Source organism: Physella acuta, unplaced genomic scaffold (assembly GCF_028476545.2).
Source record: "Physella acuta isolate Inbredline_101_S28 unplaced genomic scaffold, ASM2847654v3 ptg000919l, whole genome shotgun sequence".
Taxonomy (NCBI): domain Eukaryota; kingdom Metazoa; phylum Mollusca; class Gastropoda; family Physidae; genus Physella; species Physella acuta.
Genome location: NW_026732436.1, coordinates 110,080 through 136,683, shown reverse-complemented (window position 1 = coordinate 136,683; position 26,604 = coordinate 110,080). Strand labels below are relative to the sequence as shown.

Sequence of the window (26,604 nt, the reverse complement as noted above, 5' to 3'; positions counted from 1 at the left end):
CTTGTCTGATTTAGGTGAGAAAATTTGTGTTAGTGCTGTGTTGATTTGTCTTACTTAGGTGAGAACATTTCTTTTAGTGCTGGTGTTGGGCTTAGCTTACTTAGGTGAGAAAGTTTATGTTAGTTGTGTGTTGGGCTTGTCTTACTTAGGTGAGAAAGTTTCTGTTGGGCTTGTCTTACTAACTTAGGTGAGAACATTTTCTTTTAGTGGTGTGTCGACTTGTCGAACTTAGGTGAGAACATTCCTGTTAGTGTTGTGTTGGGCTTATCTTAAAAACTTAGGTGAGAAAAGTTTCTTTTAGTGGTGTGTTGGGCTTGTCTTACTTAGGTGAGAAAGTTTCTGTTAGTGGTGTGTTGGGTTTGGCTTACTTATATGAGAACTTTTCTTTCAGTGTAGTGCCATGCCAGCAATCAAAGAGGAATAACAAACCACCTTTGTTCTAGTGGGGTGTACATCGCTGTAGGACTTACCCAAAGGGTTCCATCATACAGGTCAGTTTAAATGTTTCTGGTGTCTACTTTTAAAAAAAAAACAATTTTTTCATCCCTTATGTCGTTTCATTTCTTTCCACCTTTGGGGTCGTCCATAAATGACGTCACACTCGTAGGGGGGGAGGGGGTTCCGTAATTTTGTGACGGTGTGTGATGAGGGGGAGGGGGGGGGGGGGGGTTAGATGGTGTGACGTCACACTTTTGTATTATAAAAAAGCAATGTTAGAAAACGAGTTTTAGCCGTTATTTCGCGTTTTAGAAAACGGTTTTAATAAATTGTAATAGGAATTGATTAAAATATTCTGTGTTGACATAGTTTCTGACAAGATGTTGGAAAAATATCGATGTTTAAGTAAAATTCAACAGCAATTTTGAGGGGGGGGGGGGGGGGGGGGGGGTTGTAGGCTGAGGTGTGACGTCATTTTAGGGGGGGGGGGTCTGGCTTTTTGTGACGACATGTGACGGAGGGGAGGGGGGGGGGAGGTAAAAAATCGTCAAAAAAGCGTGACGTCATTTACGGATGACCCCTTTGATACTTATAAAAAGTTGATAGGAAAAACACAGTAAACTATATTGTATTTCTACTTGAAGCTTACAAGAAAATAAAGTATTGGTTGGTTAGGGTTTGGGTAAGTGTTTTTTTTTTAAATTAGCAATGATAGCGAGCATCTAATTAGCCTAGTCTAGGTTTATCAAATACCCCATTTTTCAAAGAACGTTTTTTACTTCTGATGTTGTCCGCCCAACTTTGTGAGGTGTGACTTCCGGCTCACTGTAACAGCTTTGATATCACCAGCTCACCTCACCTCACACTAACTAAATCATTTAAATCCATTCCACACCCAGGGTATAGTCAGGTTCAAAGGGTAGCCGATTACTGGTCGACTCAACAGGGTAACTCATACAACTGTCTTGTTTTAACTGAGGTAATTTCCCCTGAAAATTGGACGCTGGATGATTGGACAGTAAATATAAATCAGCTGGTGACGTCATTAGTTATTGTTGGAGCGTAACCTCAGAAATGTGTTGAAAGAAGAAATAAAACTCACTTTCACTGTGTCCCAGTGTCCAGTGGTGTAAATATGGTGCTCTTTATGGTGCGCTATAAAAATAAATAATAAGTAATCCCTTAACCTTATTGGGGTCATTGGGGCACCGGCTAAATATCTCCATACCTGACCACAGCCGGACGCCCCATCTAGGTGGCTCACCTTGGTCACGAACACGTGGCCGTTGAAATTCATCTAGGGACTATAGTGCCCTGGCCGGTGACCTTTACTGGAGGGTCATACGCCCAGTGATGTCGTGTTAGCATCTGTTTGATTTAGGAGTTTTCTCCCCTAAATGGGTTGCTGTCCCTAACTATCAAACCTTATCTGCCCCAGGGGTTCGAACTCGGGACCAGAGTTTCTTCCAGGCATCTCTTCCGAATTTTTTTTTACCGCCCCCCCCCCCCCCCCCCCCCCCCCCCCGAACGAAATGAAATTTATATAATTTATATAGAAAATATATATACTTTTAACAGTGTCCGCCCCCCCCCCCCCCGAAGAAAGTCTATCGCCCCCCCCCCCCCCGCCGCCCGAAAATTTCAATTTCAAGTCCCCCGTCCCCCCCCCCCCCCCCCCCCCCCCCCCCGGAGAAAAAAGTCTGGAAGAAACACTGCTCGGGACTTTTCGGTTTAGCAGGTTTGAGTTTTACCTCTGCGTTCGCTATATTGTATGGTAAATATAGTACGTAATAATAGTATGGAAAAAAATACTGTGAGCAATAATAAGATACGAATATTGCGTATAATTATTGCTAATATGTGCGTTGAGGTATTGTAAATATGGTTCGCGATGGTACTGCAGTCGTGTACTCTGAGTAATTGTAAATACGGGTCCTTAATATAGTACATAATCGTAGTGTAAATAGTGCACTTAAGTACAATGTAAACAATGTAATGGTTATAATCGATTATCATAGAGTCAATGTTTAAGAAACTCAAGTAGGATGTGGTGGGGCTAATGGGATCTGTTGTGTCGATTATAACCTTAAAGCACGTATTGTGATCGGATGGTCCCTATGGTAGGCTCTATGTAGTACCTGGATGCTCTCAGTGACGTAATAAACCCTATTTACTGACCTTAGGTGAAAAAAAAAACGCTAAAGCTTTAACTGTTTGATCTACACTGTATTCTCGGTAACAAGTTCATTTCAGAAGGATTGTATTTTTTCACATAAAGATCCGTATTTATACACCTTAAAGAGCCGTATTTATACACCTTAAAGAGCCGTATTTATACACTGTAAAGAGCCGTAGTTGTACACTTTAAAGAGCCGTATTTAGACACCTTAAAGAGCCGTATTTAGACACTTTAGAGAGCCGTATTTAGACACCTTAAAGAGCCGTATTTAGACACTTTACAGAGCCGTATTTAGACAACTTAAAGAGCCGTATTTAGACACGTTACAGAGCCGTATTTATACCTTTAAAGAGCCGTATTTATACACTTTAAAAGCCTTATTTGTACAAAGAGCCTCTTATTGATAACCGGTGTAGGAGCTAAATTTTATGGAGTTTAATTAGCCGCATGTCGGGTTAGTTCTTTAGCTCTTTACTTTGGGAGCCACAGCTAGTGATGATTGTTGAGCTACACTTAGGGTTGGTTCGAGAAAGTCATTGCCAGTTGATCTAACTAAATTTTACGGTGCTAAAAACCGGAGTTACTTTATTTTATTTTTCTTTTAATGGAAAGTAAATCAAATGGTCATAATTTGAAAACGTAATGAGTACCCAGTGCTATGGCAACAGCACTATGAGTACATGTAATGACCCAATGCACTGATTGTGCCTGAGTGTCATAAGTCTATTCTTGTCGTCCTACCCAACAATCACCAACAGATTAAACAGGAAACAGTTCGCCACAGTGGACATCGCTTCACAAGACACATTTAAATACGTTTGTGGATGAATAGCCGAGTAATCAATTACATTTCTATTTATACGTACGTCAGTCAAAGTTTCCATGGTTAGTGACGTAAACGCACCGGAAATTGCGATATACGGAAGTGAGCCTTTTGAACCTGGAAAATTATTTAAATCGTTAAAATCGTTACTTATTACTTATTATTACCAAGGGTATAGAATAGTAGGCCTATAGATCTACAATTCTACATTTATTTAGCTTTAGGTTAAATAACCTTAAGTTCAACATTTTTTTTATACGATGATAAAATGTGCCCCCAGTAGATCAACGGGTTAGTAGGTCATCTAATAATGGAAGAGAAGGGGGGGGGGGCGGTCAACATTTTTCGGGGGGGGGGGGGCGGCGGAAACTAGTAAAAGTGTATGTTTACTATATAAATTCCATATGCCTGAAAGAAACTCTGCTGCCTATATATAGCGTAATCAGTGTTTCTTCCAGACTTTTTTCTCCGGGGGGCACTTGAAATCTTCGGGGGGGGGGGGGGCGGTAAACTTTCTTCGGGGGTGGACACTGTTAAAAGTATATATTTTCTATATAAATTATATAAATTTCATTTCGTTCGGGGGGGGGGGGCGGTAAAAAATTTCTTATATCCATAAGAGATGCCTGGAAGAAACTCTGAGTGTAATAATTAATAGGCTTATATTAAATAGTATATTAAGAGCACATCAAAAGATAATCTGACTCCGCTTTGCCCTTTGTCATCTTGTCTCCCCTGTCATGGTATTTTATTCTTTCTTGGTTTTTAACTTGTGGGAGTCTCAACTCTACTCACTCCCAACTGTTCAATCTGCTGCTGCTTCACCCACTCAGTTAAAATATTTGGTCAATATGTCTTGAGTCAAATAGTCAAATAGTCTTTTAAAGAATGTTCTCCCCATTACATTAATTTTGTCTTGTCCTTTCACTATTTGACATTTGTACATTTGTCTTTTTAGATCTATTTATAACAATGGTTTTGTTAGGTTTTATTTTGAACCATAAGTCATCATCACTTCATGGTCTGCCAATGTTTTCTGTTTTCAGGATGGCCCCTGTATAATGGGCAGTGGTGCTTCCAAGTCTGAATCTTCAACACCACGACCCACAGAGAACCCCGGCACAGCGAGGAGAGCACAAGCCACCACCAGCAGGAGCGGGCACTTCCAGGAAGTCCAGGTCCAGGCCCCTGGGGGGTCAGGCAACATGAGTTCCCGAACTCCACAGGGTCAGTTGACTAGTGCGCAGGTTGAGAGTTTCTCAGCCCTGCTGTAGGGCCTAGGTTATAATTAGGGCCTAGATCATAATTAAGGCCTACATTATAATTAAGGCCTAGATTATAATTATGGCCTAGAATATAATTAAGGCCTAGATTATAATGAATGCCTAGATTATAATTAAGGCCTACATTATAATTAAGGCCTACATTATGATTAAGGCCTACATTATAATTAAGGCCTACACTTTTTTTTAAAAACTTACAGTTACCTGCTGGGTCATAGCTCAGGTTTTTTAAGTGATAACTGACTCAACATTTGCAGGATCTCGGGCTAATGATGCCTCAGGAACTTCCAGAAATAGGTATGCGCGTCATGAAAATAGTCCCAACAGTTCATTGCAGCATGGTCAGTCAGGAGCTGCAACATCGCGAGATGGACAGAGACGCAGAACTGATCTACAGGTAAGCTACTACATCCTTCGCCCTCTGGTAAACTAAGCTACACAAATCTATTGGTAGAGTTAGATCTATTGTTATCTATAAGATCTATGCATCTTGTTATTCTTGATAAAAACAGAAAAATCTATATATATCTTATTATTCATAAATCAGAATATCTAGGCTTATATATTGTATTATTCCTTAAATCAATAGATCTATGTAGATCTTAGTCATGAAATTGCTAGTCCTCTATCATATTATCGTGTGATACATTTAACCAATTTTTCTCTATCTTTGTAACACTATCTAAAAAAGGATGAAAAATCACTTGTGAATGTTAAAGCCCATACAAAGGTATAATGTGTAAACATGTTAGATTAGGTTCTGAATTTATTTGTTTCATTTCCTGGCTGTTGTGTTAAATTTTTTCTTGAGCTTAAGTGAAAGTTTTTAAAAATTTAATCATCTTCCAATGTTGTAGATTGGTGGAAACATACCAGTGTTATTATATGTTGGGAGATTCCTTCTGTTGATGCATATTGTTTTGTATTTGCTGTTCATGTTTGATTAGTTTTGACAACTTATTTGTACAGCAATAGTTGCTAGCCCATTAATGTTACCAGCTGTGTTCAGTGATTTTTATCATTTGTTCCCCATGTGGCATAGTCAGTTGTGTTAGGTTCAGACTGGTGTTTGTGTGGTTACTTCTTCTTTTTGTATAGACAAATAAAACACACATAGTTTCTGCTGCTGTTGATGTTGCCTAATACGCCTTTGATCACATTAAACCATCCCATTTGACCTTACTATTAAAGAAATGTCCTGGCAGCTTTTTCTTTGTCCAGTGCAGATGCCAGAGGCATAGCTGCAGGTCTACAGGTAGTATAACCTCTCTTCTTTTCTGTGTGGTTTTCCTGTGCATCAAATTAAAACAACTTAATTCAAAATGTCTGCTTGCTGCCTTCTAAACCCATCTCCTATTGTTTGATGGCTTGTTTCATGTCTGTATTTTCTCAGATGTGTAGCGTGTAATCAATTAACATATTGCTTCCATTGGTGTCATCAATTTACTTACACAGCAAATTGGAAATAATCTTTATAATAACTTTTACAGTAAATAAAGCCAAGTACAAAAGTACACTTTCACCATATTTCTATGACCTCAAACAAGTTAAAGATGTTGTTGATGTAGGTGCACATTTTCTTCGCACACTATGTGTGGATATGATATGCTCACACGCACTGCAGTGTATATATATATATATATATATATATATATATATATATGCGTGTGTGTGTGTGTACATTAATACATATATCCATAAGCGTGGCTACTGTGGCAGACCACACACTCCACCTTACTGTACAACACCTATGATGAATAGTGTCAATCAAGCCTTTTACAAAATTGCCTAAAGCCTATTGCCATCATAGAATGAGCACTTTGGTTCAAGAATTAGTTGAAGGATTTAACTGGTGACAATCAGGGTTTCTTTCAGACATTGGGGGGGGGGGGGGTACTTGAAAGTATAGATTCGTGTGTTTTGTAGCCCTAAGACTTGGCCCCTGCAAGGGATGACAGGATGATATGGCATCTTGAAATAGGATTTATATCTACACAAAAATCTTTTAGTACTAACTCATTGATGCTTTTAAAATTGCCTAATTATGGCCCATAATCCATCTAGTTTAAAATGTGGATAATTTCACACTGTTAAAAGTTCACAATCGACAGTAAATCAATCTGATATTTGCATCAGTCAGGAGAATTGTATTGATTATAATTATTGATTTTCAATCACAGTACTGGTTGAATATAGCCAATCCAGCTTCCTTAGCTAGCAGCATTAGAAGAAATCTATCAATCAATGTTTTCGCTCACACCTTCTAGAAAGTTAGAAAGTAATGCAGTAAAGCTACATAAAACCATGTCTTTGTTTCACTGTGTATTTGATTTGGTTATTCTCTGTTGAAATCTCTCTATAAATCAGACTATTTAACCACCTTCTGTTTTTATACATGTTCAGTTGTTAATGGGAGGAGCTGTAAGTTACAGTGTGTCATCATTTGTTCACTCCCTTCACAACATGCATAACATCAAAGTGCTGGTCACACTGTCACAGATTATTGAAGCACCACACCCCTCACCACAACAAAAGTGCTGGCCATATGGTCAAATATTGCCACCCATCACAACTGATTTTAACACATAGCTCATACACTTAGACATAAACACCCAACCACCACAACCACAGCTGGTCTATAATTGCAACTTTCCAACAACTAATCATAGAAACCTAACAAAGATGAACATTTAAACACCATCCTGTCCCCCCCCCCCCACTCCACACCCACAGCTGATCATAGAAACATAACAAAGATGATCATTTAACACCATCCTGTCCCCCCCCCCCCCGCCCTTTACTCCACACCCACAGCTGATCATAGAAACATAACAAAGATGATCATTTAAACAACTCCCCTCTCCAAACCACTGTACCCCACCCACCACAGCTACAGCTGATCATAGCTCCATTCCCACCCACCTCCAACAACCAAAATTAAATTGCCATCAACTGATCATATTAATTGGACAAAGATGATGATTAAGTGTGTCACAACTGTATTTACTTGTTTACCTATTTTAATATTTTTTGATAAAATTTAAATTCTGTTACATTCTTTTATAATGAAATGTTATAATTAAATATAGATTGCTGAATTTTTTAAATAAAAATGACTGTTTCACTATGACTGTTTTCAGTTAACACAAGTGATAGCATATTTAAATTACTTGAATGTATTTAAAAATCTTGGCTATTACATTCACCATTGGCTTAAGTGTTTTGCATCATATCTATTCAAATGTAGTTGCAAAATTATATTATTCGTTTCACCACATTTCTTTACTTTAGAGCACATTACTTTCATATTTCTATAACTATTTATTAAAGTCAAACCAATTTTTTTAAAAATAAGATCATAACTACAGCAAAGCAATTTTGTATTATGTAATGTTAATAGATTTTTTAGTTGTTTAACTTAAGTTGGCATAATGGTTTTCTGTAGATCTACTTTGGTTCTAAATATTTTAAAAAATTGCTTAGCATGTTTGTAATTATAATGAATTATTTTAAGTTTTAACCTTATTTGAAACAATGAGATTAAATATAAAATTGTATATTTTTACATGAAGAACATCTGTTAACTTCCTTCCAATTCCATTAAATTGTGTACATTCTTGTCCACAGGATGATGATGTGACTTTTGAAGTGTTTACACATCACTCTACTGGAAGAGAATATGTCTGTGCCAACAGGGGAGGCAAGCGGTACTACCTTGATGATTGGCACTCGCATGTTGGTTTGCTTTCATATCATTTATACTTCTTTACTTTGCCAGTCAGTTGAGAATGGAGTTGTCACATTTATTGTTGGTTTTGTCTACTTATTAGGATTGGCAACATTTTCCAGAAAAGTGGTATCAAGAAGGAACCTTAAGGCCAATGGATGACATTGCTCCAAATACAGTAAACACCACGTCTACTTTCATACCTAGTTTCTAATAGCATAAATATATGTAATTATTTTTAGTGAGAATTCTAACGGTTTGCAGTCTATTTTCTCATAGATTTACTTGAACAATTTCATAATTAATTTAAAGTTTCTTTTTACAAATCTTAGCCACAATAAAACCTTTAATTTTGCTAATATTAATTTTTTCATTTTTTATTGATGATTTATTTATTATGTCATACAAAATACATGAATCTTTCCATTAAAAAAATCGTTTTAAATAATTGCTCAGTTATTAAATAAAACATTGCTTAGAGATGGACATTTTTATGAAATCTAATTTTACATTTGAGGAAAATTTCACTCAAAAGATTTTATGAATTAAAATAAAAAAAAGCATTAGCACTTCAATTTTTAAAACAGTAATATTTCATTAAAATTTATAATTTGTGCCTGTAAAAACCTGAAAATTCATTTAATTTATTGCCAGAAACAATGGTGATCATCCTGATTTAAATTAAGAAAACAAATTCCTATATTTGGGTGCCGTTTCTATGGAAAATTAATTTATTTTTCAAAATTTCAATTTGCTGAAACACTAACAATTTCGAGTTGAAAATAGTCCTGTTTATTTTACTTTAAAAGTAAAATTTTTAATCCATGCTTGAACTGAATGTAAGACAAACTATTCTTCCAGCAATCATCTCACCGTGAACAAAATCACAACGATGATGATGATAGGTTAGGCAGTCTCAAACATCCAAAGAGAGGAAAAATACAAACATATTTAATGGAGGTAAGGAATATTTTTTTGTAATTCTTTTGTTATTTTAAGGTAGATTTTTAATGTGTATAACATTTATTAAAATATATGATAAGTGTAAATATTTCATGGTTTTTTTGTTCTTGCTGAGACTTAGTGGAAGAAACAAAATTATGTATTAATTATCTAAGGAACAGAGTAACTTATTACAGGTAAAAGCTTAAGCTGGCTGTACTTCTTTATGTCACTTTTCTAAATACTTTAGCTGAGCTTCGTCATTTATTGTATGATTTACAATAAATAAAGCAAGTAAACAAGTTAAAAACTATTTTAAAAATTACTATGTTCATGTTTATTCATACATTTCCCTGTGGGGTAGGTATTGAAACCTCTGTTGACCAGGCACGATGTCATATTTGTAAACAGGGACTCACTGATGAACGTAGTATTTTGTTTTTACAAACTCGCCAGTATTCTGTTTCTACCACTGCTGGTCCTATCAATTAGTCTAAAAACATTTAGAGAAACAAAGTTTAATTAGCTCATCAGAGAACATATGAAAAAATTCAATCAGTTCAATTTTTCTCAGAGAATTAGTTATGTATAAGATCAAGAAAAGCAAATGTATCCTTCACAAAAAATTTCTAACATATTTATAGTTGTTACAGTATGTTGCTTTTTATTCAAAATGTATGATGAAACCCACCCTTCATTTGTAGTTAAAGAGTTTAAAATACTTCATTAATTTTTAATTTGACTTATCTTTTTTCAGCAACGTCAATACATTCATTTTTTCTTTGATAAAGAAACTGGCAAGTGGCTGAGACTGCCTATAGGTTGGGAGTTGCATCACGACCTAGTAAAACAGATGGTTGATCATATAGAGGTTTGTTTCAAATATCTTTTCCCACTTTTTATGGACTTAAAATTATTAAGTTTGAAAATAGCCCCCTGCTGCTGTTACAGCTGTACACAAACTAATTCATATCAATTTCATTTTCTTGTTGTAAAATGCAAATTGTTTAATTGACATTTATGACATAGTAATGAAAAAAGTTAATAAATTTAAAAAGTTTGTTTAAAATAAACCGGGAGTGATCTCCCCTAAACTTTCTCGAATATTCTTATATAAAATAACAGGGGATGGGAACTCGGGCTATAGACATGATTTTTAATCCATTTTAAATACTTAAAGTTTTAAAAATAGAATAAAATCTCGTAGACAAATTAATTGCACACCAAGTGAACGCCCAATAAAAAAGTGCATAATAGTGCGCAATATTATTAGTACTTTTAAAATTTACATTAGTTTTTTGAGAAATCGGAAGTAGCGTAAATTACTACTTCCAGTCAACGGAAATTACTCAAAATTTAACAGAAGGTAGAGAATTAGATCTTTTACTTACATGTGAAATTTCATTTATCTATCTGAAATAGTACTCAAGTTATAGGCTTTTGAAAAATTCAAAGTAGGAAAAGTACCACTCCCGGTTATCGGAAATCGCTCAAAAGTTGATACGGATCTACGATTTTGATATAATACTTATATATGAAATTTCATCAACCTAGCTGTAACGGTACTCAAGTTATCGTGTTTACACACGGACACACAGACACACACACACACAGACATACGGACAAGATTGCGAAATTATGTTTTTCCGTATCAGTGAGGTGTAAAACGTCGAGATCTGTAAAAATCTCGATTTTTTTTTTTTGCACGATTACAATACTTTCTCTATACTTCGTATATACGAGAAAGTAAAAACACTTAATTTACTTAATTAACTGAAGCTGTAAACTAAATAATTAATTTTTGTTTGTTTGTTCAGAAAAAGGTTCATATAGTTTATAACACATTTAGTAATAAGTTCATCCATGTTTGTTGAGAATGGAAATATATTTAGCTCCTCAAATATTTGCAGTTATTTCCCTTTTGTTTAATTATAACAATAACACTATTTTTTATACTAAAGTATATTTCTAAAACAATTTCAGGAAGCATTACCCGACTGGAAAGATAGAGCAGATATACTAGCTCTGCTGCGTGCCTGCAATTATAGTCCAGATGAGTGTATTGGAACTTACTTGCTTTTGGAAGGCGATAGTAAGTGGGATTTCATTGTATTAGGACATTTAATAGAAGTGGATGCTGTTATTAGTTTACAATGTGGATGCTGGTATTAGCTGGTATCAGCAAGAGAATGAAATTCAGAAGACGTTTTTTAATTGTTGAAACTCAATATAAAAACATGCTTTGTTTCTTACAGTTAGTTCTTGCATTAGTCTTGCTTTTTATATTTATCTGTGTAGTTTATAAATCAAGTGTTAGAACTGAAGAAAACTATGTGTTACTCTAGTTAGCTTTGTTAATAAGTTAATTACATTTGTAAAAACAAAATTAGCTTTAAATCTGCTCTAAAGTTGCTTATTTTTTCTTAAAGTTAAACCAGCTTTTTAAATATTCAAATAAATAAATGTGGTGCTCAACCAGTTATAGTGCCATGGGATGCTGGACTAAATAAATATTCAGTCTTGCATACCCAATGGCAACTACTCTAGGTGAACCCCCTTTCCTAATTAATACTGGATGAGAACCAGTAAGATTAAGTAACAACAAGTTGTGTCATTTTTTTCACAATTAAAAAGTGTCTGTTTCAACAATTTTAAATGTATAATATTCATCAGAAATGTTTTTGTGTATTTTTTCAGAAGGAGGTAGAATATAAAAAAAAATCACTGCTAAGTTCTCAATGTAATTGCTCTGTGTCAGTTTGCTAGATTAAAATTGTGTTCATTTTTTCAGCTTAGTTGTAAACTACCCAGAAAAATGTTTATAATTTGTTTCTGGGAGAATTTAACCTATTTGTTTTTTGTTTGAGTTATGCTTGGGTCAATTAATTTTCCCCATGCCTGATTTTCTCATAGATGTGACTAACATTCCCATTTTTTAAAACATACTAATCCCATTAATTACAAAAATAAGTACATTAAGTCGATAAGAAAATATAAATATTTGTATAGTTAATATTGCTAATGCAATAATTTAGCATACAGTAAGTACGCTTGATAATTGGATTTAGAGTTTTGATATATGACCTTAAGCAAGTAGACTAGTTCATCAACCACTGGACTTACCAAACCCCTGCTTTTATTAAAATAAACTTTGTGTGATATGCTTCTGTTCCTGCTTAATATGTTAGCAAAATGAAAACAAACTAGGAACCCAAAGTTGGCTGCTGAATGGTTTTATGTCCTGCATGCATATTTTAAAAATTTATGCCAGTTTTTAGATTCATTTACATTTTCAAAATTGTTGTTGCATGATTTAAATTTGATTTTAAAAGTATGTTACTCTATATTGTCAAATTAATATCTCTGTTATTACTGAGCTTAAGTATTGGGAAGTCATAAACTTGAGCCAAAGTCAGCCATCAAATTATTATTGTATTGGCAATAACATACAATAGGCCTAACAGCCAGAAGCAGAAGTGAACTAAAAAATCACAGATTTAAATAACGCTTATATTTTTAATTAAACTATCACTTCACAGGTTTAAAAATTTAGGTGTGGTTTTACAGTTCATGTGTTGCATGTATAACTATAATTTTGTTTATTAAAATATCACATTTTCTTACATTTAAAAAAATACTATACGATTCTTGGATAGTGAGGAGTGTGCTGTTCCTCATGACACAAAATAATGAATTTGTGTTTAATGAATTTAAAGCAACTTGTAATTTGTAAGTTAATAATTATATCTTTTGTTTAAAACTTTCCAAGCTATTGGGTAAATATTATTTCTATTATTTTAGCATAAAAATAGAATAAAATATATTTTACACAAGAAATTCAGAAATACTTATTCATGAGATAATCTATTTACATCATAATTTATTTTAAAAAATGTCTTGAGTTAATATAAGTTATCTTTATCATAAAACAAAATGTGAACATTTTCTTTTAGATTGGTTACTGCCACAGCGCACATCTAAGGATGCAAGAGCTGATGAAAATAAAGATAAGAAGATTGAAGAACTGACACAAAAACTAAAAAAACTAGTAAGGTTTATCACTTCTAGATTGAATTGTGTAAAAAATGATAAGCTTCTTGATCTAGTTCCATATTGTTTTATTATCTAAATTTAAAAAAATTATTTTAGGAAATGGAACTAGCGTCAGAAAAAAGAGCTAGAGAGGAAGCAGAAAGACAGGTAAGTGTATTAGCTCTACAAATTTAATTTAATACAGTTATGTTAAATGGGGTATCTGGTGGTGACATCAGCTTGAATAAAAGTTTACAAATAAGGCAGATGTTTCTTCCACTAGTTACATTTCTAAGTTTTGTCAGGTAATTTCGTTTGTTTTAAAAACAAAGTATACTGTGACTGATTTTAGTGAGGTTTTATTTCCAAAAACTTTTTTTTAAAAAGTAACTCAACTTTCCATGCAGTCCTTTGACACTTGGTGATAATTTTATACTTTCTTGGATTGTGTAAAGTGATTTTCATTGATTCACTGCCTGTCACCCCTGCTGGGAACTAAAGATCTCCAGAATCCCCTGTCCTGTTTGCTCAACCTTGTGCAGCGTTCTCTTGGCTTTCACCACTCTGCATCATTTCTCTTTGTAATTAAGATCTTTCCTCTTCCAGGACATAACTTTCTAAATGTTCTCTGTTTGGTTTTCTGTAACAAGCTTTGTTTTGGTTCACCATTTGATTTCCCTTGTACCTACCACACATCAAGGGTATTCCCCTATCTACAACCGTGAGGTGCACTTGATCTGCAACTTCACATAAGAAAGTGATTTTGAAAAGTAATTATTGATTTATGTTTGCCAGCTGTCAGAGTTAGAGGAGAAATACAGCAAGATCAGTGCTGATGCCACTTCAGCTCAAAGACAGATGGAAGCCATGCAGCAATCAAGACCAAAAACAGCAAGGCCCAAAACTCCTGTAAGGTTATTTTTGTATAACAGTGCCAAAGTTATGTGTAATTTTATTGTAATTTTATACACATTTTTCTTTGCAGATTTTAATATTTTGCTGTAAAAAGTAATGGTTTATTTTTAAAGTTTACCTAACTGTATTTGAGTGTTAAAGTACAAAGATTGATAAACATTTGAACTTTTCTCAAGGTGACAGTGGCTCCAGTTGGTGCCACAGAGAGAGATCTGGAAGAACTGAATCTCCAGGTTAAAAACCTTCACAAATCTCATGTCCACCTCAAGATGGATGTCCTAAGGAACATCGGATCTGTCAACGCTGTCATTAGTGAGGTAACTTATTCTCTTATCTCATGCTTTGTGCTGTTCAACATAGCATTCAGTGCTCTACAACAGTTGGTTGTGTTCAGTGCTCTACAACATTGGGTTGTATTCAGTGCTCTACAACATTGGGTTGTATTCAGTGCTCTACAACATTACATTCAGTGCTCTACAACATTGGGTTGTATTCAGTGCTCTACAACATTGGGTTGTATTCAGTGCTCTACAACATTGGGTTGTATTCAGTACTCTACAACATTGGGTTGTATTCAGTGCTCTACAACATTGGGTTGTATTCAGTGCTCTACAACATTGGGTTGTATTCAGTGCTGTACCACGTAGGGTTGTATTCAGTAACAGTTTAATAAAAGAAAATCATTCAAGTCTATCCACCATACTTCCACCACTGTCAGGCTATTAGAGCAGCTGCGGATCTCAAGAAATCTGATGTTGGTTCCAAACAAGAGCTAGAGGAGGTGCGAGCCTTATATCAGAAAGAAGCTTTGCAGCGCCGTCTTCTTTACAATCAGGTATGTTTGGTCAAGTGGTGTTCTGATAAAAACATATACTATTTGCATCATTCTTATAATACTTGTATGATTTCTATATATAATTATGAAGTAAAAATTTAATAATAGAAATTCTACTACAACTCTTATCAATATTCTTTTACTTGAAATGTGTGAAATCATTACAATCAGACACAAACCTCACCCTAAAATTGATTTCTAAATCAGTTAAAACGCTGACTTTACTCAAGAAAAAAATTTGTTCCGTAGTTGCAAGAATTGAGGGGCAACATCCGTGTGTTTTGTCGTCCACGACGAGATGATAGAGCCAAGCTTTGCCTCAGCTTCCCATCAGACCAGGACATACAGCTGACCAACCAAGACGGCAGCAAGAGAACCTTCAGCTTTGATAAGGTGTACAGGACAGATGCAACACAGGAACAGGTCAGTTAACTTGTGGTTCATGCGGCAGGTGGACTAGAGTTCACCTGTTTCTTTGAACTTGGCATAAGAAGGGATAATGTGATCAGCACTAACGTGAGTCAGATACGCTCTATCATTCAACTATGCCATCCCTAGTTCAGAAGCTACTCTGTGTTAATGAGGACCCATTTACAAGCATGATTACAGCATAGTTTTAAGACAACTCTCTTTCAAAACTTGAGGGTTAAATGTAGAAAACATCTGTGGCCTATAGAGTGGTTTTGTGGCCTTGTATTTTTTTCCCTAGACTATCATAAGGTTCTCACTAAAACTATATGGTCAAAACATCCTATAGACTTGATCCACATGTCAGCTTAAAACTGGGATTTGAACTCAAAACCTTCAGCCAGTAATCAGTAATGTTATTCTGAACAAACTCATGACCACTGGTCTTAACTTTTAACTCACTTATAAACAACACCAAAAACAATCTGAAATCAAGTGATCAACTTACTTCCTGTGATCCACCAGATATTTGCAGACACCCAACCAATCATTACATCCTGTGTGGATGGTTACAATGTGTGTCTGCTGGCCTACGGACAAACTGGATCAGGAAAAACATTCACCATGATGGGCGTGGACAATAATCCTGGCATAAACATAAGGTGGGATTCTTTATACTAGTGGCTTGGTTACCCTAGCAGTTACATAAGGTGGGCTTCTTTATATCATTGGTTACCTTAGCATATACATACAGTTGGATTCTTCATAATCATTGGTTACCTTAGCATAAGTATACTATTGGATTCTTTATATCATTGGTTACCCTAGTATTTACATAAGGTTAGATTCTTTATATCATTGGTTACCCTAGAATATACATAAGGTTGGATTTTTATAGCATAGGTAATTCTACTATAAACAAAGGTTTGATTTTTTTATATCCTTGGTTATCCTAGTTTGATGATTTAATTTATTGGTGATGTTGATAATTCTACAAAAATATTTATGGACACAAAAAAAGTAAAATATCACAGCAATTATTATTTTTATCTTTATAACAATTTAATGTATTTTTAAATTAACATTTCATAAGCTTTGAATAGTATTCTTTGACTGTACTGAAAACTTCTGGTAAATAGCATGTCATGTGACTAAAAGCTACCCTACTGTTTAGCACTACTTAAAATTCCCTAAAACAATAACCTACCTTTCTTTGTATGTCAACAACTGATGGTTATTGGCTCTTGGCTGTAGATGTGTGTAAGGCCCAGATTGTCAAACTCTGACCCCTAATAGAAAACCTAGTGTTAGAACAAAAATAATGATGTTTGGTGATCACGTTATTAACTAGTCATAAACACTGTTTTTATTAGAGACAATTAACTAATCATAAATACTGTTTTTATTAGAGACAATTAACTAATCATAAACACTGTTTTTATTAGAGACAATTAACTAATCATAAACACTGTTTTTATTAGAGTCAATTAACTAATCATAAACACTGTTTTTATTAGAGACAATTAACTAATCATAAACACTGTTTTTATTAGAGACAATTAACTAATCATAAACACTGTTTTTATTAGAGACAATTAACTAGTCATAAACACTGTTTTCTTTAAAGACAATACACATTTAAGATGGTTGTAGAAGCTTTTAAAAAATATGGACATGTAACTTTCAATACAACTCAACAACTCAAGCTAATGATGATTTGTAAAAAATTTTAACAGAGCTATCCAAGAATTGCTGAAAGTTTGTCAACAGAGATCGGAAACAAAGTCATACTCTTTAAAGGTAAGGCCTTTAGTTAGAGGCTGGATCTGTTCATTTGGGTTTTAATTGGTTTTATTTAGCTACCAGTATATCTTGATCAGAGGCGTATCCAGGTTTTCGTTGTAGGGGGAGCGAAATAAGAAAAAAAGGCGCCGAATATTTAACACGTTCTATATACGTTATATATATATATATATATATATATATATATATATATATATATATATATATATATATATATATATATATATATACTGTATGTCATTAATTCGCTGTGATGTAAAATAAATTGAAAGTAGCACTCTGAAGAAATAAGAAAAAACACACAATGTTGGCCGACAAAACAAAAATTGTATCAATCTAAACAATATATATATATATATATATATATATATATATATATATATATATATATATATATATATATATATACACTACAACCAAAAACAATGAACGTAACGTAACACAATCTGTTTTGTAATTCTTGTAAACAAAATTTCTTACATAATAATTCCTGGGGAATTATTTAAGACAAGGGAAATAGGGGAAATAAACACTCTCTTAATATAAATATGTATATATCTACATATTTAATTATAAATGTCAAAACAAATAAATAATTACTTTAGAATATAATGAAATTATTTAAGACTATTCGTGTTTACAAAATGTTTTTGCCTATAATCAGAATTAAATATATCGTCATCATAAATGCTAAAAAATTACAGCATAATGAAAGTTTTTAAAATCAGAGTTGGTATAAAAGCACTCTTTTCGACAACTAGAAAAACATTCGGAATAACAGCCTACATATAACTAAATATCGGTCTTTCAGTTCAGTACATACATTTTGATTAACTACTGCTTCTTTGTGTTCTTTAAAGATCATTTTTTTTAACATAGTGATAGGTATGGGTTAGATCACTGTATTGATCACACACCTTTTTACTGGTAATTTCAAAAACAATATTCACAGAGTTTTACGTTTAAAAAGCTAATTTTCTGGCGGCATGGTACTATGGTACATCATTACGCGTTCTCTACATGTACTTAACAGATCAGTTCGGGGTGGGTTGGGGAGGGGGGAGGGTTCAACTTCATTCACCACTGTCCGTTCACTTTAGGTCAATTATCCAACCCAGTGTATACCTAGGTGTGACATTAATGTCGCTCTACACAATTGTGGTGGTGAGGTGTGTGTGTGGGGGGGGGGGGGGGGGGGGAGATAACCAACTCAGAGTGAACATAGCGTCAGTTTTTAGATAACTGTTCTAAACATACATATATATTACACAAATATATATTACACAGATATATATTACAGAAATAGATTTAAATAAGTAGCAGTGGTATTATGACAATATTTTTTTACATGGGGAGGGGGGGGGGGGGGGTTGTAACTGTTTCATATAATTTGTAATCGTAATCACTATCGCCCAAACTGTTTCTGTATTCAAACACGATTCAAACTGTATATATAAAGTAATTATGTGTGAAGTTTTATGTATAACATTTTCTAATTCAATTATTCGTAAGCAAATACATTATACAGTTGCCTTAAACACCCCTCTTGCCAATTGGTACTATCGTAGAGGTATTTTAAAAATTGCAATTCATCGTAATGGTTATTTTTAGAATGGCAAACTGATGCAGCGATTAATACGTGTTGTAAACGTAGACACTACTAGACTAGAACAATAATGCAAAATATTGCTGCATGAAAAGAAATCTTGTGATTTACATAGATGTGCCGACCAAAAATATTTTTTAACAAATATCATTGTTTAAAACTTTGAATTTAAAAAGTTTCCAAAAAGGCGCCACTTTGCCGAAAATGGCCAGAGGGGGAGCGGCTGCTCCCCCTGCTCCCCCCCCTGCGTACGCTACTGATCTTGATGTTTTAATGTTGTATTTGCTGTTGTATTCAGTGGTTGTACCAGTATTGTTCAACCACCCATGTTTATATCATGTTTGAATGTGCCATCTTGCGCAGGTATCAATGGTGGAGATCTACAACGAGACAGTCCAGGACCTGCTGAGTGAAGACGCCAGGACCCTGGAGCTGAGCATCATAGGCAACACAGTCAAGATCCCTAACATCACTGAGATGCTGGTCGAGGAAGTGGACGACGTTAAAAGTATCATGAAGCTGGGGGACAGCAACAGAAAAACAGCGTCCACCAAGATGAACTCTACCAGGTCACTGACTACATAATCTTTTCTATTTATAGCTGTGATATTTTGCATTAATTAAAATACTTTTTTAAACCCTAATTAAGCAATTATAATTGGTATTAAGGGGCTTTGATAAAATATCAATGGACAGTCCTATTTTAAAATTGTGGGTGTATTTGACAAAAATGACAATTTACTCAGGAAGGGGGGGGGGTTGGATTTCAGCAAGAGGGAAACAAGTTCAGAAAGAGTGATGAAACGCTTTTCAGATACTCGTTTTGAAACAAAAATTTAGCTGTTCTCATTTGTGTAAAGACTTTTTTGTAAATTGGAATAAAAATTGATCAATATGCATAGTGTGGACCATCTAGTTATAATCTTTTTAAAATAACCTTTGTCATTTATGGCAACACCTCACCAAAAAAATATGTAATTTTTATGGCTCTCTAGATTCTTTGTCTAATGTTTAGACTTTGTTGCTTTTGTATATTCCTCTGCTCTACAACAAAGTATTTACAGTTTCAAATGTTTTTGTATCAACCAGTTCCCGTTCACATTTGGTCCTGATGATAACTGTAGATGGTCAGGACAAGGTCACTGGGGCCACTTCACATGGTGTCTTGACCCTTTGTGACCTTGCAGGGTCTGAGAGAATCAGCAAAACAGAGGCTGCTGGCCAGAGATTGGTAGAAGCTGCAGCCATAAATAAATCTCTTTCAGCACTTGGCCAGGTAAGCTTCTAGTATCAAACCTAAAAGAACTCTTATTTAAATTTTTTTTAAAATCAGTATTAAAACTTGATTTGTTGGGTTTAGAGCTCACCAAGATTAGTCAATTGAACTTGTGGTGATATAAATAAAATATATATTCTTGATTTCAGTATGTAGCTATACATCTCAGCACAAGATGTAACAGAGCACTCATATATTTAAAATAATGGCCCATCTGCCTCTCTTTGATGCCAATCAGAAATTTTATGCTGTCACAGTTTGGCATTTTTATAAAATGCTATTTTTAAAATTGAATTTTAGAAGTTAATTTCACTTTTTTATGTGTATTTTTTAAATTGAAATAAAAATTGATAAACATATCAAAAATTGATCAGTATACACTTATGAAAAAGTGCAATGTGACTGAAGTATGATGTCTGACATTTTGTGATAACAGGGTAGAGAAAAGTTAAACATTGTTAAAAATGTGACATCATTTATGGATGATTCCTCAGCTTAATTTTTAAATTATTTTCTCCAGGTATTTTCAGCTCTAAGGGAAAGTCAGCTTCACATACCTTACAGAAATTCTAAACTCACTCAAATACTAAAGCCATGTTTGGGTGGTGATGCTAAAGTAAGCTTGTTCATATTTTTCTTAAATAATTATTCCTATTATAATAAATCCTTTATGTTAGCATTTTTAAAGTTGTTTTCAAACTGAACGTAGAATTGCTTAAACAAACCAAATCTGACTGAGATAAGATTAGCTTTTAATTGTTCTATCAATGAAACATGCTATTTCAGGCGTGCTTGTTTGTAAATATCAGTCCAGACATAAGCAACTATCCCGAGTCTTGTAACACCCTGGAGTTTGGAGGCAATGCTCGGCAAATTGCTCTGGGACAAGCCAAACAAAATGTTCAAAAGAAACCAGGATTTCCAACCAGATAAATTCTGCCAAAATTAACTTAAAACATGATTTACTTTCAGCTTAAATAGAATCCTATATACATGTTATATAGGTTGATTTTATCAAGCCTGTGGGAGACTACAACTTTTAGTAAAACCAAAAAAAAAATCTGCATGACCAATTTAGAATATTCTCAATTTAAAAAAAACCACCTTAAAAAATCTTTAAAATTCCTTTTTAAAATATACCTATACCAATGTAGATAATCATTTAATAATAGGCCAGTTGTTATTTAATGGATTCACAGAATTTATTTTTGGATTTCATTTCCAGAAAACTGCTTCTTAAGTCTTTCAATAAAAAATTATATTTTTTCATACCACAAAATTATTAACACCAGATGTAAGTTAGGATGGATTTAACTTTTTTAATCGCCAAACATTTGATGTTTTAAGATTGACATGCTTTTAACTAGTCTTAACATTGTTGTTCATATATGATTATACATAGATTTTTTAAACTCCAAGATAGATAAACAAATTTTTATCATATAATTAGTTTTCAAAGCTAATATAGAAACTATGTTTTTTTATTTCGCAAGACTTCTGTAAAAAAAATTTTTTTTTATAAATTCTTAAAATAGAATTATGTAATTTTTAAATATTTGTTTTGACCATGTTTTAAATTGGCATTTCAGAGGTAGGCTTATTGTATCTTGGATTTTTCAAAATAGCAATTTGTTTATATATTACACATGTTCCTATTTATTCTTGTAGAAAAAAGCTGTGATATGTTTAAGCATTATTTTGTTTTAAAAGATAACAGCTTTCATAATCAGAAGGCAAAAAGATTTTTCAAGTTACATTTTATTTAAATCTCTTGAAAACTTATTGAAGAATAGTGAAAGTTTTTAAAATAAAACTTGCATTGTAATTTTTACACAAAATTATTTCTAAAATCCTGATTGTAAAAACATTTTTAAAAACTGCTGTTTTTATTTGTACGTTTTTATTAAATTATGTTTCTGTAACTAGATTTTAAAAAAAGAATTGGTTTTATTTTGCAACTATTACCAACTTAAAAAATATATATATCAATACAAATAATGTTTTTCACTAATGATTAAATATATGTAGTTTAGTTTTATCAAATGTTTAGTACTTAAACTCTGTATGAAAAAAAAATTAATACTGCTGAACAAAAACTATATATTTATATATACATATATACATTTATAAATGTATATACATATATATTTAATAAATATATATTTATTTATTTATAAAGTAACTATTTATTGAATTTTAAAATTTACTGTTTTAATAAATTTTCAGTTTTACTGTAAAGTTACTGCTGTATACCCTATTAAAATGAAGATAATAATTGTTTTTGAATGGTCGCTCACATTTTAGAACTTATTTTAACATTTTTGTTTGATTTACAAATTTTACACCCCAAAACTGTGATAAAAGAAAATGTACTCTATTCCTACTGAAATTGTTTTTTCCGTCCATTGTTCAACATGAGCACACATAAAACATGCACTTGATTGAATTAGATATTTTATATGCATATATTTTTAAAATATTATTTTCTTTTGTCTTGAAATACAATTAAAACAAATCTAGAATTCAAAATTCTATGGCATTTTTACTTGATAATTTATGAAAATATATCTACACCAAGGTACTAATGATCAAAATTAGGTCAGTTTTGATTATTTTTTAATGTAGTATTCAATTGAATACTTTTAGTTTAGGACAATTTTGTTAATAGACAATCATCAATTCTTACTGGATTTAAATCAAATATATATTTTTGCGTACATTAAGTTTTGTTTTTATATTCAAAGATTATTGATTTCTTGTAATATTGATTGCTACAGTAAACGTCTCAGTCATTGTGTAGCTGGATGTTCTTTTTTTAGATGTAAAAAAAACATTTTCAGTTTTTGTCACATTGATATTTCTCTCTCGTAAGAATTGTCACATTGATATTTCTCTCTTGTATGAATGTTAAATATTACTGGGCTAAATTTAAATATAAAAACTTATAATTATTAAGGGGCTCTTAATTTATAGTTTAGATTTCAACAATTTAGATTCTATTTATTTATTTTAAAATAAATTACATTATAATGTTGATGCGTTTCCTAATTTTTCTTTTGATAATCATGAACACCTACTTCCATTTATCTGTACATCTCTTGGTATAAAATAACATCTTATTTTTAATGTCAGGCAAGAATTACTGCAAAATTAAACCAAACCTAGAAAAATTATATTTATTATATGAAAATTTAGCAAAATATGTTCTACACTAACTGCTGAAAAAAAAACTGTGAATGAATGCATTTGAAGTCTAAAAGGAAGTTGATAGTTATTTATAAAGCAACACGGACAATCAATGTTTCATTGTGCATCCATTTTTTTTTCCATTTTAACAAGATTAACTTAATATATTAAAAACGGATCATTGAAAAAATTATATTTATTAAAAAAATATAAAATATTTACTTTTTATGTGAATGCCTTGTGTTCCATAATGCACAGTATTCTAGATTTATTAGCGTGTAGACCTATGTGCAAAATAAATGTTCATTTGTATTTTTAATAAAGTTTTGTTTTTTTTGTCAATAAATAATAAATAGGCCTATAGGAAAATGATATCAGAGTTTACCACATTTGTTTTTCTTACCATCCCTGCATATTTATACACACTATCTTGCCATTTGTTTGAACTCAGTCTGTCAGACCTCACTTAAATGATTGCAGTGTTTTCATTTTTCTGTGGTTGGGAAGTTTGAGCAGGGCTATGCAACTTTATTGTATGTATAATACTAATCAAGGAAAAGATTTTTAAAAAACCGTAAGGTGTCGTCCATAAATGACGTCACACTCGAAGAGGGGAGGGGGTCCGTAATTTTGTGACAGTGTGTGGGGAGGGTCAGATGGTGCGATGTCATACTTTTGCATTATAAAAAAGCAATGTTAGAAAACGAATTTTAGACGTTATTTCGCGTTTTAGAAAACTGTTTTAATAAATTGTAATAGAAATTGATTGAAATACTCTATTTTGACAGAGTTCAGACAAGATTTTAGAAAAAATATCGATGTTTTAAAAAAATATTCAACTGCAATTTTGAGGGGGGGGGGGGGGGGGTTAGGCTGAGGTGTGACGTCATTTTAGGGGGGAGGGTCTGGCTTTTTGTGACGACTTGTGACGGGGGGGGGGGGGGTGGGGGGAGGTAAAAATTGTCAATAAAAACGTGACGTCATTTATGGATGACCCCCTAATGACAATTACGCAAACAAAATAAACATAGAATAGGCCTGGTGATGATTTTTGCTATAGTAAGTACACTAACTGGACACCAAAATGCACTAAATACTTAGGACAGGAGATGAAAATTCTAACCATATTGAATAAAAAAAATGTAGAAAATACATTATATAAAGAATGTAATGTATTTTTTAGAATTATGGCCTGGTCTAATATAGATGTGTGATACTGCGAATTCAAATCCAGGTTCAAGTCAGCAGAACATCACTGAGTCCACCCAGCTCTGATGGGTAGCTAACTCACATCATGGAAAGTAAAGGCGGCTGGACATAGTGCTGACCACACTATGCAAAGGTCATAGAAACAGGTGAACTTGCCCCATGGACCATCAAGTTCAAAAAGGGAACTTAACTTACTAATATAGATGTGTAATTTAGAAGACGTAGAATTTTTTAAATATTTATAATATTTTTGATTTTCTATATCATATTTAGAGTAAATTAGAGGGTATAATAATTTCTTCTTTCAAGTTGAAGATGACAACATAGCAATAAATCATGGAAGATTTAAGAATCTATTTCACTACAGTTTGTAGTGCCTAAGTGACCGTAGAATAAGATCAACATCACTGCCCGTCCACTCTGCTGGAGTATAGGACCCCAACCTGCCTTCATAGTGATATTGGTTAGTGGTCTACGTAGTTTGTGCCCTATTTAATCCCAGCTTCTTTTCCTAATTTCTTCATCAGCAGAAAGTTGTCCTGTTTTTTAAAGCTGAATTGCAGCTATTAGATTAATTTTAAAGACGTCTTTTTAAAAGTGTGATAAAATTGTTTCAATATAATAAATTTTTAGCAATATTACTTAATAGCAGGGGCGTAGCGTGGGGGGGGGGGGGGGGGCGGGGGGTGCGGACCGCACCGGGTGACACCATTTAGGGGGGTGACACCAAGGCAAAAAATAGCAAAATATATAGAGAAAAACTCGAGGGGGGGGGTGCAAATCGAAAGTTTGAGGGGGGGGGGGTGCAAATCGAAAACTTGAGGGGGGGGGGGTGCAAATCGAAAGTTTGAGGGGGGGGGGGTGCAAATCGAAAATTTGAAAGTTTGTCCCTGGGAAGGGTCTCTATGCCTCTGGGGGGGTGACACCATTAAGTGCCGCACCGGGTGACACCCGACCTCGCTACGCCACTGCTTAATAGGCCTAGTTTAAGTTTAAAATGTAAATTACGTTGTAATGTAAGTAAAATGGCTGTTCAGGGGTTGATAGACTTGGGGTGGGTTGGATGTCATTCTGTGACGAAGGTGGGAAAGAGGTAGATCTAGGGTGGGGGGGGGGGGTCATCCATAAATGTCGTCGCGCTTTTTTTGACGTTTTTTTACCCCCCCCCCCCCCCTGCGTCACACATCGTCACAGAAAGATATACTCCTCCCTAAAATTACGTCACACCTCAGCCTACAACCCCCCCCCCCCCCCCCCTCAAAACTGCAGTATATTTTTTCTTAAAACACGATATTTTTCCAAAATCTTGTCTGAACTATGTCAACATAGAGTATTTTAATCAATTTCTATTACAATTTATTAAAACATTTTTCTAAAACGCGAAATAACGGCTAAAATTTGTTTTCTAACATTGCTTTTTTTACAATGCAAAAGTGTGAGTGAAGTCACAACACCTGAACCTCCTCCCCCTTATCACACACCGTCACAAAATTACAGACCCCCTCCCTACTACGAGTGTGACGTCATTTATATACGAACTCTAGTTTCTAATAATCGGTTTAAAAAAAACCGATACGTCATCTCTTGACACCTACTAACAACAAAAATGGCAGCGGTGGGATTCGAACCCACGCCTCCGAGGAGACTGGTGCCTAAAACCAGCGCCTTAGACCGCTCGGCCACGCTACCGTTAACTTCCCGCCAAATAATTAAGTAACTGTATCATATTTTAGTGACTGGAGTGTGCCAGTTCTAGATTGCCAGTTTTTTCCCCGTGCAGATTCTAAAGTTTACATGTGACTTTGGCCAATGTTTGTCAGAATCGTAGACTAACTCTACATTTTTATGTTTGACATTTTGCATTTTCTGTCGTCACTACACCTAGGTGCCACTTAGTTTTTTCACTAAAAAAAAAAAAAAAAAAAAAAAAAAGAAAGAAATG

The 26,604-nt window shown here is 33.8% G+C and overlaps 1 protein-coding gene and 1 non-coding gene across 4 annotated transcripts; one reads left to right on the top strand and one right to left on the bottom strand.

Moving 5' to 3' along the window:
* Positions 1–36: 36 nt before the first annotated feature.
* On the top strand, positions 37–23,822 carry LOC131953399 (uncharacterized). Of its 3 annotated transcripts, none has more exons than XM_059316564.1 (22): positions 37–58; positions 392–491; positions 4,487–4,667; positions 4,981–5,120; positions 5,415–5,453; positions 8,351–8,458; positions 8,554–8,628; positions 9,312–9,410; positions 10,150–10,263; positions 11,376–11,484; positions 13,346–13,440; positions 13,542–13,592; positions 14,220–14,333; positions 14,516–14,656; positions 15,058–15,174; positions 15,424–15,597; positions 16,108–16,244; positions 17,319–17,382; positions 19,355–19,560; positions 20,081–20,267; positions 20,788–20,883; positions 21,054–23,822. In XM_059316564.1, exons 3-22 carry the CDS (start codon positions 4,502–4,504, stop codon positions 21,198–21,200), a joined length of 2,379 nt encoding a protein of 792 aa, XP_059172547.1. In that variant the 5' UTR covers positions 37–58; positions 392–491; positions 4,487–4,501; the 3' UTR covers positions 21,201–23,822. The 3 variants fall into 3 exon arrangements, with proteins under 3 accessions (XP_059172547.1, XP_059172546.1, XP_059172548.1); XM_059316563.1 differs by lacking the exon at positions 37–58 and adding an exon at positions 62–104; XM_059316565.1 differs by lacking the exons at positions 37–58; positions 5,415–5,453 and adding an exon at positions 64–104.
* Positions 23,823–26,269: 2,447 nt separating this feature from the next.
* Positions 26,270–26,351, bottom strand: Trnal-uag (transfer RNA leucine (anticodon UAG)). The gene has a single exon. It is a non-coding gene; the product is annotated as a tRNA-Leu (tRNA).
* Between the last annotated feature and the right edge of the window lie 253 nt (positions 26,352–26,604).

What these genes read in the sequence shown, in the direction of transcription:
- LOC131953399 (XM_059316564.1), top strand. Translation starts at nt 4,502, where the DNA reads ATGGGCAGTGGTGCTTCCAAGTCTGAATCTTCAACACCACGACCCACA. An exon ending in CAGCAAGGCCCAAAACTCCT is followed by an intron (nt 14,334 to 14,515) that starts GTAAGGTTATTT and finishes ACTTTTCTCAAG; the next exon opens with GTGACAGTGGCTCCAGTTGG. An exon ending in TCAACGCTGTCATTAGTGAG is followed by an intron (nt 14,657 to 15,057) that starts GTAACTTATTCT and finishes CACCACTGTCAG; the next exon opens with GCTATTAGAGCAGCTGCGGA.